Source organism: Anser brachyrhynchus, assembly GCF_964034855.1.
Source record: "Anser brachyrhynchus genome assembly, chromosome: 1".
Taxonomy (NCBI): Eukaryota; Metazoa; Chordata; class Aves; order Anseriformes; family Anatidae; genus Anser; species Anser brachyrhynchus.
The window spans coordinates 36,782,683-36,794,768 of NC_137694.1; the positions used below are offsets into that span (position 1 = coordinate 36,782,683).

General features: G+C 41.2%; 1 protein-coding gene across 2 annotated transcripts in view; it reads left to right on the forward strand.

The window, feature by feature from the left end:
• LEMD3 (LEM domain containing 3) overlaps positions 1–12,086 on the forward strand; it is a 48,970-nt gene that overhangs the window by 8,934 nt on the left and 27,950 nt on the right. The window contains exon 2 of one of the 2 annotated variants that reach the window (XM_080576648.1): positions 10,606–10,643. The exons of the other annotated variant lie outside the window; for it this stretch is intronic. Within the exon in view, the coding sequence (XP_080432774.1) occupies positions 10,606–10,643 (38 nt within the window). The remainder of the gene's footprint in view (positions 1–10,605; positions 10,644–12,086) is intronic. 2 annotated transcript variants of the gene reach the window in all.

Sequence of the window (12,086 nt, forward strand, 5' to 3'; positions counted from 1 at the left end):
GAATGGTTGTGGAGAAAAACTGCCTTAGTAATTCTTCTGTTTTAGAAATAGAGAAGGGCATTTATTGAAGTAAAAGCTGGAAGACAGCTTCTTAGAAAGCAATTGTTTGATGTGTATTCAAAGACTTCCTTCGTGCTGCCTGTATTCACTTAATACAGGGTTTATATGCAGGGCACATCTCCATAACCTTTTCTTTATTGAAAGGTACAAAAAACTTTTATACTTGGACCTTGCAGCACCTTGGGTGAATGCAGCATCAGTCTGTCCTCGTTAGGCAGGTGAGTAATAAGACTTATCACAAGAGGACTGAAAGGGAAGGATTGCATAAAACAGGCTGGTTTCTAAGGCCACACCTGGGTCTTAGTTTTCCTTTTTTCTGTAGAAGGTCAGTAAAATCTCTGAATTGCTTATCTGAGAAGCCTCAAATTTTCCATTGACTTCCTAATGCATATATTGGCCTTTGGATATTTGAATAGGCAGCGGAGGAAAACCACTCACCTTAACCATCGGCCTCCTCAATAGCTGTCACCTCGCTCTGTTGTTACACCACAAAACATGCCTCAGCACACTCAGTCAGCATTGCTTACCCCAGTGGTGTGTGTTCAGTGTCATCAGGCCATACAACAGGAGCCTCTCATGGGCAGGATTCCTAAACGCACATCACATCGCCAACAAACTAAGTTTTATCTGCATGTGTAGGCCTCTGTCTCAGCTGCTGGTTCTGGAGGAGAGAAATCTAGCTAGGCCGAACCCAAACCCTGCTGGCAGAAATTGAGTCATGGAACATTTACTGCAAGTGAGGGGTTCCAGATCCCGGAAGGTGTTTTGTTGGCGTTGCCTGAAACTGCTCCCGGTGGTGTTACGAGGTGGGCTGTCGCTGGTTTTGAATTCCCCGCGCGTCTTCTGGGAAATGGTGGAACACTAATCCCGAAACTTCGGGATCATCTCTGGCATTTGACCTACATCTAAAAGTTTAGCGGGCTGTTTGTTCTTGTTCAGACAGCGTGCTCCAGACGGCCAAGGAGGGGAGTTGTTAATTTCTGAGTGACAAACGGGGCGGTGCATGGGTGACAAAGCCCCGAGAGGCCTCCTTCGGGCCCTGGCAATCCAGTCAGAGGTACTGGGGAAGGGTCGGGCTGGCTGCCCTGCTTGTGCTGGTTCTCCTGCGAATGCTTTGGAAGGAGTTCGCTGTTACTTTGTAAATAAGGGGGAATGATTAATGAAATTCCTCGGCGTGCTATTGAAGAGGAGAGCGTGAGGTCAAGTTTATCAGAGTCTGTTTCTGTGTTGACTTGGACCTGCTGTGTGATCAAAGGCAGCTTCTGGAGGTGAGAGGCATGGCGCGTCTCAGTGAAAAAGCTGAAAGGGGGAAACTTTCTTTTAAGATAATGCTACTCTGGGGAGAGTTTGCCTAGCTAAGAAAAAGAGGTTAGAGACGCAGACTTCCTTCTGGACAAGAAACTAGTTGTGCTTCTTATTTTAGAGTTTTCTGTTTATTTCTGAAAGGCTGTGGGCTGCTGCTTATCCAGGAGCAGCTCTGGGTAAAGCTGTGCCTAAACTCTTGTGGGAAATGAGAGGCTGAGTTGTATCTAAAGGATATTTCATGATTGCGTGCTTCATATTTTGTGTAATACAGCAACCACTTGTTAATCCTGATAAAACCTTAGGGGGAAAAAAAACCGGAAATAGAGCATTAAGAACATGGGAAAGAGCCCTAGTGCTGTATTGTTGGTACGATGCCCTTTGAGCTATTAGTTTTTTTTCTCATTGAAAACCAGAAATACCAGCCTGCTGAGTACTCTTGAGAGCTCAGCCACTCAGGATGGGCAGATGTATATGCACAGTCTGACTCGGTGATCCCGGGTGTGTTGTGACCAGTGTCTGACCAACACCATGGGCATTTTTTTAGCTTGTTCACCTTGAGCGCAAATGTGGTTGCGTGCTAGGGAATCGCACACAAAGCAGCTCCCAATGTGTTTTTTCATGTATAACTTGAAATGCTGTTTTTCTCTTGACCTTCAGATAAAAGTGCTGTTTATGAAGTAACAACAAAAATGTGCAGATTTAGTACATGGCATTTGAAGTAGGGAAGGACAATGGGATGTTAAATCCAGGCTTGTTTTATTGTGCTCTATATGTTGCATGGTACTAAAGTCATTGCTTTGTGGGAAGACCAAACTGGAAAAAAATAATTGCACAAAAATAGCAGCTCTGGAAATGAGGTGTCCTGGTGATTTTGGTGCGAAGGCCAAATAGGGTCGGCCTGTCCCTTTTGTAAGGGAATGAATTAACGTGTTGTGTTTTTTGCTATTCAAACAAGGGGAATGTACTGAGCTTCTTACACAAACCTTGGCATCAGACTAGTAGCTATATGGCCTGCTATGCTTTCTGAAAGCATGAGATAAATGGTTTGTTTTGAGGAAGGAGAGTTAATTTTTGCTTCTGTAAGCTTTGTTTTATAGTTTAAAAACCTAGCTTTGGAATACTGTGTTGTATTTTACGTACCACGGAGCTCTCATGTCTCTGCAAGTAGCCAACTGTGTGTTAAGGTTTTATTGCCCCACTGTAAGAGGGCTCTGTAAGACTAATTTCATTTTCCTTTCCTTTCCCTTTTTTGCTATTTCTACATGGCAGATTAATTTCTTGCCAGAACAGATTTTCTCCTCTCTAGATCCACCTGGTTCAGACCTTCCCACAGTACTGCTAGAAGATTCATCAGCTTAGTCTACAAGTGTGTCTAAGTGTAAGTTAGTTAACTAATTTAAACAAAACACAATTGTGATAAGAAAATTGCAAGTCTTAAATCCAGCAAACTCCTGGGCTGAGAATAGGAGCTAAAGATATGGTTTATGTTTAAGGACGTGGATGATGCCTAGCTGTGTGGTTGTCCAGCTGTTCCTTCAGTCAGTCAGTTTCTCTTGAACCATCCAGTCGGAGCTATCAGCCAAGTGCAGATGGTGGTGGAGGCAGCCTGGAAGGTTACCTGACTCACTACAGTCATGCTCCAGCTGAGTAAAAGTGGAAGTTTCTGAATATCACCTCAGTTTATTCATTTTCAGTCAAATGGTGGTGTTATGTCTGGAATTGTTGTGGAGCTCAGCCTGTTACCGAGCTGTGCAGACTTCTGCTGTATGCACTGAGCAGTTTTCCCTCTTCTCTTGAGCCAGTCTGGTTACTTCTGGGAGACCAGGCAGTTGCTTGCTCTCTGAAAGCTCACCTTTGTCATGGCATGGCACCTGCTAGCAGCTAAATCTGTGTGTCTTGTGCAAAAGCAAGAAAGCTGTCTTCCTCCCTAGGATACTCTAGGGCACCCATTTTCAGCAGTTTGTGGCCCTTTTCAGGCTTTGTATGGACCATTGTTAGCAATTCTGCTACTGTTGGTGCAGCAAGTGCTGATGGTCAGACCGATGTCTGAACAGTTAAAAGGACAGGCACAGCAGAAAGCAGGTTTTGAATACAAAAAATCCCTATGTGAGCTTTATCTTGAATTGGTTAAGGGCTTTGCTCTTGTAATTGAGGGTCTTTTAAGAGTTCTTCCCTCAGTGCTTTCCATAGGAATGTTGCCCTTGCTGCAAGCTGGCCATAATACTGCAGTGTAGTACTGACATTTTGCACCTGAAGTCTGTCTGGAAGAAGAGTGACTGCATTTTTACATTGGAGTCCCTTCAAGACTGGAATCTTTCCTGCTTGTGCACGATTGCAAGGAGTGCTTCTATTCAGACCAAGCTCCTCAGGGGAATGGCAGTATATTTAATATTTAATTGCAGCTTCCTGATAGTTCTTAGACCTTCTGTGTTTTACTAACACTTGCGTTAAAAGTTTGCTCTCCATCTTGAACTTTGGAGTTTGAGGAAGGCAGACAGCTTCCTACTCAAACAGTTTAGCTGCTTGTGCTGCAGTGTTTTCAAGGTGGTGTTTCCCTTCTGAATATCTTGGTTTTTACATTTCAGTGTTCATTTATCAAAGTCTTTTAAGTTGCCTTTTTTGCCTTAAAATTTATATGGAGCCAAAATACTAGGGAGGGAGCAGAGAAAGGAGAAGAGCTGATACAGAAGCCTGTTGTGATTCTCTTGCAAGGAAAGATATTCTTACCATTTAAAAGTTCTGGTAGGTCTCTGAAGTATGATGTTTTTCCTGGTAATATTTGGCAACTGCTAATAAAAGCAGCCTTGGTGTTTTTTCTGCTTTTTCTCCTACATAAAACAGCAGCCTATAATGGAGACCAGTTGTGTATGTGTGTGCAAGGAATGTAATATTAATGATTTTTTACAATGCGTGGCAAATGCACTTCTGAGCCTTTTTTCTAACAGAACACAGACAGCTGTTTCCTCATTGAAATACAGTATGTTTTGTAGCATGATGTAAAAGAACGTAAGTGCAAGTTTGGGTGCCATAAAACAATTTCTTACACTGGTAGAAATAAAAGTGGGAAAGAGGATACTTCTATGGCAGTTGTTTTAACCTTCCACAGACATAGGTGGTGAGGAATAATTTTGTAAATAACCAGCAGCTTAATGTGCTCTTGCTCAAATCTGCTGTTTTACTGTGTATGCTCCACCAGAATTAATGTAGGCACAGAGGTGGTGTTGGCTGTGTGAAGACCACCTTCTGGGGGCGTGTGGGAACTGGAAACAGTGGGGTGAGTGTTTGGTGCCTGGCACTTCATACTTCTGATGCATATCCCCCTGCAGTGGTGTGTGAGGTGTGAAGCACAACCAGTGTTTTCTGCCCAGATTTCTCATCTTTCTACAGAACTGGAGATATAAACTGCAGTATTATATTCTTGCTGAAAGTGATGTTCTCAAGTTTGTTCTGTTTCATGGCATGGCTGCACTGGTTCTTGTTCAAGCTCATTTACCTGTACCTTCATCATTTGTTTTCAGTTATTTTTACAGGATCTTCTGGTAGAAAAAGTCAGCTCATGCTTTCTTCATACACTCAGACAGCTTACACATTTTTCCTCCTTTTGAAACGAGCAGTGTCTGTACCACAGCTCTGTAGGGTTTTTTCCTGAGTCTTACTTTGGTTGATGGTGATATTTAAGAAACAGGAGACCAGAAAGAAGGAAAGACAGTCTCTTAACATTTGCAGGAGTCGGTGTGAGGTGTCAGCTCTGCTTGAAATGGGTACTTCAGTGCGGTAGGTTCTATCTGGTAGCGCTGTTCCTGGAATGAAAATGGCAATAAGGTAGACAAAACTTCCTCTAAAGTCAACTCTGATGTCTTGGCAACTGTTTCAGTTTTGGATTTAATTCAGAAGGTTTTTTGCTTTTTTTTTAAAGTGAACTTTTTAAGAACTGACTTAGAGCCAACTCTTCTGTTTCCGTTTCCCAGTGCTAGAATTTTTACAGGCATTATGCAGATCAAAATAATTCACCTTTATCTTTAAAGCACAAACTTACGTTTTCTAGAGTTTTTGATAATTAATACAAGTAGTGGAGTGAAACTTGTATTTTTGAGTGCAGCTGAATAATCTGATGAGAAGCTCTCCCAAAACACTATTCACCTGAAGTATGGACTGAGTTGATGTGACTCTCTTAAGAGCATCTCTCAATGTTCAGGTCTCTGCAAACCAGTATTGAACAAGCCCATATGTTAATAGGCAAGAGTAGATCCAACTGTTTCTAGGCAGGGTGATACAGCCACAATATAGAGGCGTTTTTTTTTCTTCCTTAAGAAGCAGCAGTAAAGAACTTGGAAGAAATATTCTGGTATTTCCGTCTCTTTCACCTAAAATAATGAAGGCTTTACTATTATTGGGGCTGATAGAAAATGTCTGGAAGTCTATTTAAAAAGAAAAAAGGAAAATCTTTCTTTGAGATAAGGATTTTGTCAAAAAAAAAATCATGAAGTAATTTGGTTACGTCACCAACCCTTATCTCATGTATTCACAAACAGAATTAATCCCAATTATATTGGGGGACAAATATTAATGAAAGCTTTCTAAACTGTCTGGGTCAGTTGAAAAACTGACTTGATATTAATGAAGTCTTAAGGAAAGATTCAGCTGTTCATAGAGTTCCCCAATGCTTTGGACAGATTGTGCTGCTGTTCCAAATGTCATGGCCAAGGAGGGGTCAAACTGTAATTGTCTTACAGGTTAGCCCCTCTTGAGGGGTCTGCCAATTTAGGAGTACATTTTTTTTTTTTTCTAAAGCACAGAAAGATGATTGGTAATGAAGGAATTGCTCAGCCTGACACACGGCTTTGTGTCTTAATATAAAAGTAATACAAAAGCACAGAGATTTAGTCTCCTTGTGGTTTCCGCCTGAAGTTGAACCTGGAGATGGAGATCATCCAATACTACCCAATTGTTTTGAGTATTGCAGAGAGGAAAATACAGGCAGGATTATTTTCTTTGAGCTGTCTGAAAGCTGGAGCTCTGGAATCACAAAGGGACTGTTTACTTTCTGTGGGAGGTACTCATGGAAAAGCATCCTCTGAGGAGAAACTCCTCTTAAAAGCCTAAGCATATTACAGACAAAGTGCAGAGATATCCTGTATGTATATCTTAGGAGCTGTACTAACTCTTGCTCCCTGCACCCTGAATGTTCTGGATTACAAGCTGTAAGAGACAACGTGTTAGGGCTGCCTTTGACACCTACACAGTATGTCATTGGGTGGTCCTTGACCTGAGTTACCAAAATGAAATGGTAGGTCTGTTGGTTGATGTGGAGAGTACTCAGACTATAAAATTACTGAAAACTTGTTCCCGAGGTCATGTAGAAAAAGGCAGCACTAAGGGTCCGTTGTGGGTAGCTTTGCTTCCAGTGGTGTGACTTCCTCTGTTAACAATGCGTTATCCAGATAATTGTGTTCTTTGTTTTCATCCTGAGGAAAATGCTAATGGAAAGCCTTGGGTTATCCACTTATGGAGCACAAACCTTCTTTCTACAAGACAAAATCTGGAAAAAATACAGCTTATGTTTTGAGATTAGTCTGCTTGTGTCTTGGTGGACCGGGGGGAGAAAAGGAGCTTTCTGCTTGCGGGGGGGAACATGCTCACTTCTGCAGAGCCCGCTGGCCTGGAAGCACGTGTCGCAGTGTGTGTGCTCCCTGCCTGCTTTTGGAGATGGCGGCTGGCACTTCTGCACCATCACACTGAGAAAACTGTGCTTACAGGTTAATTGGGATCGTTCTTGTTTCTGCCCCTGTAGCTTTATAGCTCTCTAAAGGTGCGTTGGAAAGTTGGTTTTTGGCTTATCATATCAAATCATCTGTTCTTTTAGGAGTAGATGGTGGGGCTGCAGTGGTTCTGTTAAAAATGCTAGCTCGATCAGTAGTGAGCAAGAAGCAAATGTAATAGGAATTTCTAGCTTTTAGGAAGGGGATTGAGAATAAAGTATATTTAAAAAGTATACATTAGAGAACCACAGTGTAACATTAATAATCTGTGGTGCTCCTGTGTTTTGAAGGGTGCCCAACCTCAGAGAAGATGTAGTAGAGCTCAGAAAAGGTTCAGAGAACAGTAATATGATGAAAAGCACAGTATGGCTTTTCTAGCAAGGAGGAATAGGACCCTTCAGTGTGGAAGGGTGAGAACTGAGGGATGGTCTGGGGAATGAAGTAAAGGGATGAGTAGCATAGAGAAGGTGAATACAGCCTGATTACTCACTGCTTCCTGTAACGTGATGAGGAATTTCTCAAGTTAGCAAGTGGTAAGTTCAGAAGAAGCAAAGAAGGTGTTTTTTTTTTTCCTTCCACTCCACATGCGCACATTTAACTTGCGGACCTCTGTCACCATATGTTGCTGAAGCTAAAAGTTTGGGGTTAATGTGGGACTAGGCTAATGAGGCGCTGGGAACACTGGTGTCAATACATCTAGGAAAGGAAAGCCACGCTTCTGTCTGGCTCAGGAAACTTGGGGTGGTCGAGGTCTTGAACCCTTTTTGAGGAGAAACCTTGAAAGTACATTGTCACATAAGAAACTTTTCTATAGTAATTAGCTATTACATATTTATTTTGTAGAACAACAACTTGTTACTGTTTGAAGTAAACTTGTACATTTTAAGAGCTGTGAAAAAAACTTTTTGAACCAATAATATGTAGATAGATGTAATATAAAATAACTGAGACATGTTGGAGGAGGTGATGGAAACTTTAAATCCTGGACAAAATACTCAGAGGGCTGGAGCACCTCTCCTGTGAAGAGGGGGCTGGGGCTGGATGTTCGGCCTGGAGAAGAGAAGGCTCCAGGGAGAGAGACCTCATTGCAGCCTTTTGGTACTTAAAGGGGGCTTATAAAAAAGATGGAGAGCAACTTTTTACTCAGGCAGATAGTGATAGGACAAGGGCTAATGGTTTTAAATTCAAAGAAGGTGGATTTCGATCAGATGTTAGGAGGAAGTTCTTTACTCAGAGGGTGGTGAGGCCCTGGCACAGGCTGCCCAGAGCAGCTGTGGGTGCCCCATCCCTGGAGGTGCTCAAGGCCAGGCTGGATGGGGCTTTGGGCAACCTGGTCTGGTGGGAGGTGTCCCTGCCCATGGCAGGGGGTTGGAGCTGGGTGGGCTTTAAGGGCCCTTCCAACCCGAGCTGTTCTGTGAAAATTTAAACAATAAAAAAAGATGGTGGTGGGGAATTCAGAACGGAGGAGTTATTGAAGGTAGTTGAGGAATGACCTTGTTGACAAGGTCATTAACTTTGAGTTAATCAAAGTTGAGTGGTAAATAGATCTGGGTTCGTTATCAGTTGTTAATTGCATGTGCAGGTGATAAATTGCTCTAGTTGCATTTTGCCTACTTACCTCTTAAGGCATTGGGCATCTTAAGCTACATTAAGATCTTACATGAAATGTATCTCTTACTGGTTAACTGCCCATAAAATCACAAACTTCAGGAATCCTACTACATGAGTTATAATAATTACAAGGACTGACTCAATTTTGTCAGAGGTCATTTTGGGGGAAAGTGATTTTTTTTTTGCCTCTCCTTCATAAACACAATTAGTGATCAAACATTGACATACCCCATCTGGATTGCTTCATAAAGTTGATGTTTTCATTTATTTAAATATGAAGCTGCTCACGTGAGATGGACTTTACACTGAGTGTGGGCAAGTTGTGATCTTAAATCACCATTGCTTCACTCATGTGCTGTCCTGTGCTGGGGTATGTGGAACTGCAGCAGGTAGTTTTCAGTTTGCATATTTACAGCTGGGCATATACTGTGTTTGTTCCTGAAACAAACACTGCTGAAATACCTTTGTCAGATAGATGGAAATCTCCACACTGTTCTGGCTTGTGCGCCTGCGTGCCTCCCCCTATCTAAAACCATACAGTCAAGATTTCGTGTCTGCTCGGTGATGCTGACTTTGGGAAAAGCCCACGGCTCTCCTGTCTGGGTAAGTAACGATCAGACTGGGAGGCTGGCAGTCAGCTACAGCCTTGGCTGTGTTTCTCTAATCCCATTTTAGGCTATTCAGATTAAAAGTTCAGTGTGCTGGAAATGTTCTGCTGAGTTAATGAATGAAGTACATAGGAGCTTTGTGAAGTCGGTAGCTCGATAGCCTGGTAGGCGATGTCTGAGAATTAGCACGTATAGAATGAAGCCGTGGAGTAGCGTAGGGCTTGGTTTTACACGAGTGTTTGAGCATCCTCTGCTTCAGTCGTGTTCATTAATCTGATATCCAAATCAAGTATTCATGTCTGAAAATCAGCTTTTAAAGGGACGTGCTGCTCCACGCTACCTGTTTTTGGTGTGCTTTCAGCATCAGCCTGATGGCACTTGCAGCCTAGACCTTCAAGTCCGTGTCGGGTTTCCCAGGACGTTTCCTTTTTTCCTTTTGTGTTTGAGCTTGGTGAACTGAGGTCAGTAGGAACTTTGTTTCCTGTTTGAACAGGACGCAGAACTGCTCATGTCTGCATTGGTTCAGACTGGGGGTGGCAGATTTTGCAGCTCAGAAAGGCGAGGTGATGTGTGTTAATGGGGATTGCTTCCTGCCTTGGTGATTTTTCAGTCACTAGGTGGTCATTCTCAAGTATAAGCATAGGACAAATAACTTGTCTATCTTCAGCTTCTCTTGTTTGAAAGTTTTATTGTTGTAGGCAAGAGGAATATAATAGATCAGTTTATGTTTTCAGGAGCTGTGGAAACTTGTATTTAGGATGGAATGGTCATTTAGGCATGCTGCACTTTTCACCGATGCTCTGTGCATCATCTACTCCCATCAAAACAAAGTGTTGCTGAGTTGTAGAGGAGTTGTACAGCTTTGTGTTATATAGGTTATTATTGCTTAGTAAAAAAAAGTGATTATGCTCTTTTTCAACTAGACACCTTAAGAATGTAAACTCTTCAGATTATGATTTCAATGCAGTTGAGTCATTAAAACAAGAATTTAGCGAATGGCAAACACTTTTTTATATTTGCATGCAAATAGCTTTGAAATATACAGATAAATGAGTTTCTGGTTTAACCTAAATGCTACCATAATGTGATATAAAATGCAGAGTTTAAGTCAAATGTTAATAGCTGTCTAATTGTCATTTTTCATGTTATGGACTTGTTTGCTTTTATCTAAAGAGTTGTTATAAACTTAAAATGATCGTATACTTTTTTTTTACTATTTTCAGACTGTAGAATGAATTAATTTTTTCTCTTTGTTTTGATAGTCAAGAGTCCCTTCAGTGGAGAACTACAAAATATAGAAGTAAGTAAAAAATAAAAAATAATAATGTTGAGATTTTAGTCCTGAGTGATTGTATAAAAACATTAGATCTGTTCAGAAGGGTGCGGGTTCCAGAATATTCTGTATAAGGTGTTTCTTGCTACTTCAATATTTTAATTTTTTGCTTTTTCATCTTGGCCAACATAACCAGGATTACAATATTTGGCTGTCTTATGCTGATTGCTTTATATACTGAGAAAATGTTACATAATTTGTGTTGTAGAGGAAAAAATGTGTTGTCGTAAGAGTTTTGAGACTAAATTTAATCAATTTTCCCGTACTATTTCTATTTGGCTTCTCAGCCATGGAAGCACAAGCTGGTAAGAGATAATTGTCTTGAAACTCCAGGATCTTATTTAGTGCCATAGAAGAGCACGGGCTAGGTCTTACACAGAAAATGGGTTAGAAAATTTGCCTTTTTCACTTGGAGTCAATTCTATTATTTGTTCCTATATTCACTCTTTGAACTGGAATATGAGAGTAGCCTATTTTGAGATGTCACTGTTGAAGTTATCTATCTGGGTTATTGAGTTCTGAAGCATGGATTTTGGTGGTTCTCTCTTCTGGCCTCCAGCCTTTCTGCCTCGGCTGTAAACTGTGGTGGTTTTCTCCGAGGCACATACATGCAAGCAACACGAGATAATTGTGTATTGTTTTTGTTTTGTTTTGTCTAGGGTTGAGCTCTCCAAAAGTGAATTGTTGCATATTTTTAGCGGGTAGCCTTGGCTAGTTTCTTAGAAGAAAGCATTTCTGAATCTTCTGAACAAATGAAATTTGGTGGGGTAAATTCTGAGGTACCCCCAGGCAAACAAGCTGACCTTAGAGCACTGCTGTTTGTGTATGCATGTGGTAGAGGACTGATTTCCCTCTTCTGCCATGCCTGATATTTTCCAGGCAGGGGATGAGTTAACAAGGTTGGTTAACTTCCTCGGGAGTGCCAGCTGAAATACCAGTTTAATCTCAGTGATGGATTTGTAGGACCAGAATTTGGGAGGTAATGCTGGCAATTTTTGGTATTGGCTACGGGAAATAATTTATCAAATGTCTGATCAATGAAACGAAGTTTTCTTCCTTTGGGAGCAGTTTTGGTGTGGAAAATAATTGGGAGCCATTCAAATTGCAAAATGTTGTCATGTAGCACTAGTGCAACAGGGAGTTATACTAAAATAAATATATTTTTTTCAATGTGAGTAAGATCAGATATAAAAACTGGAAAATCAGATGTAGAAAACTTTAGCATATCTTTGAATAAAGTTTTTATTCATATCTCAGCCATTTGAGTCTGCCCCAGGTATCAGGGCCAACTTAAAAACAAACAAAAACCTGCAACTTTTTAGAAATTTACTACTCGATGTATATAAGTGCTTGTTCCTTGTCTTCATGTTTTGAATAATTCATTCTAATGCAAAAGGTTTCTGCCTATAT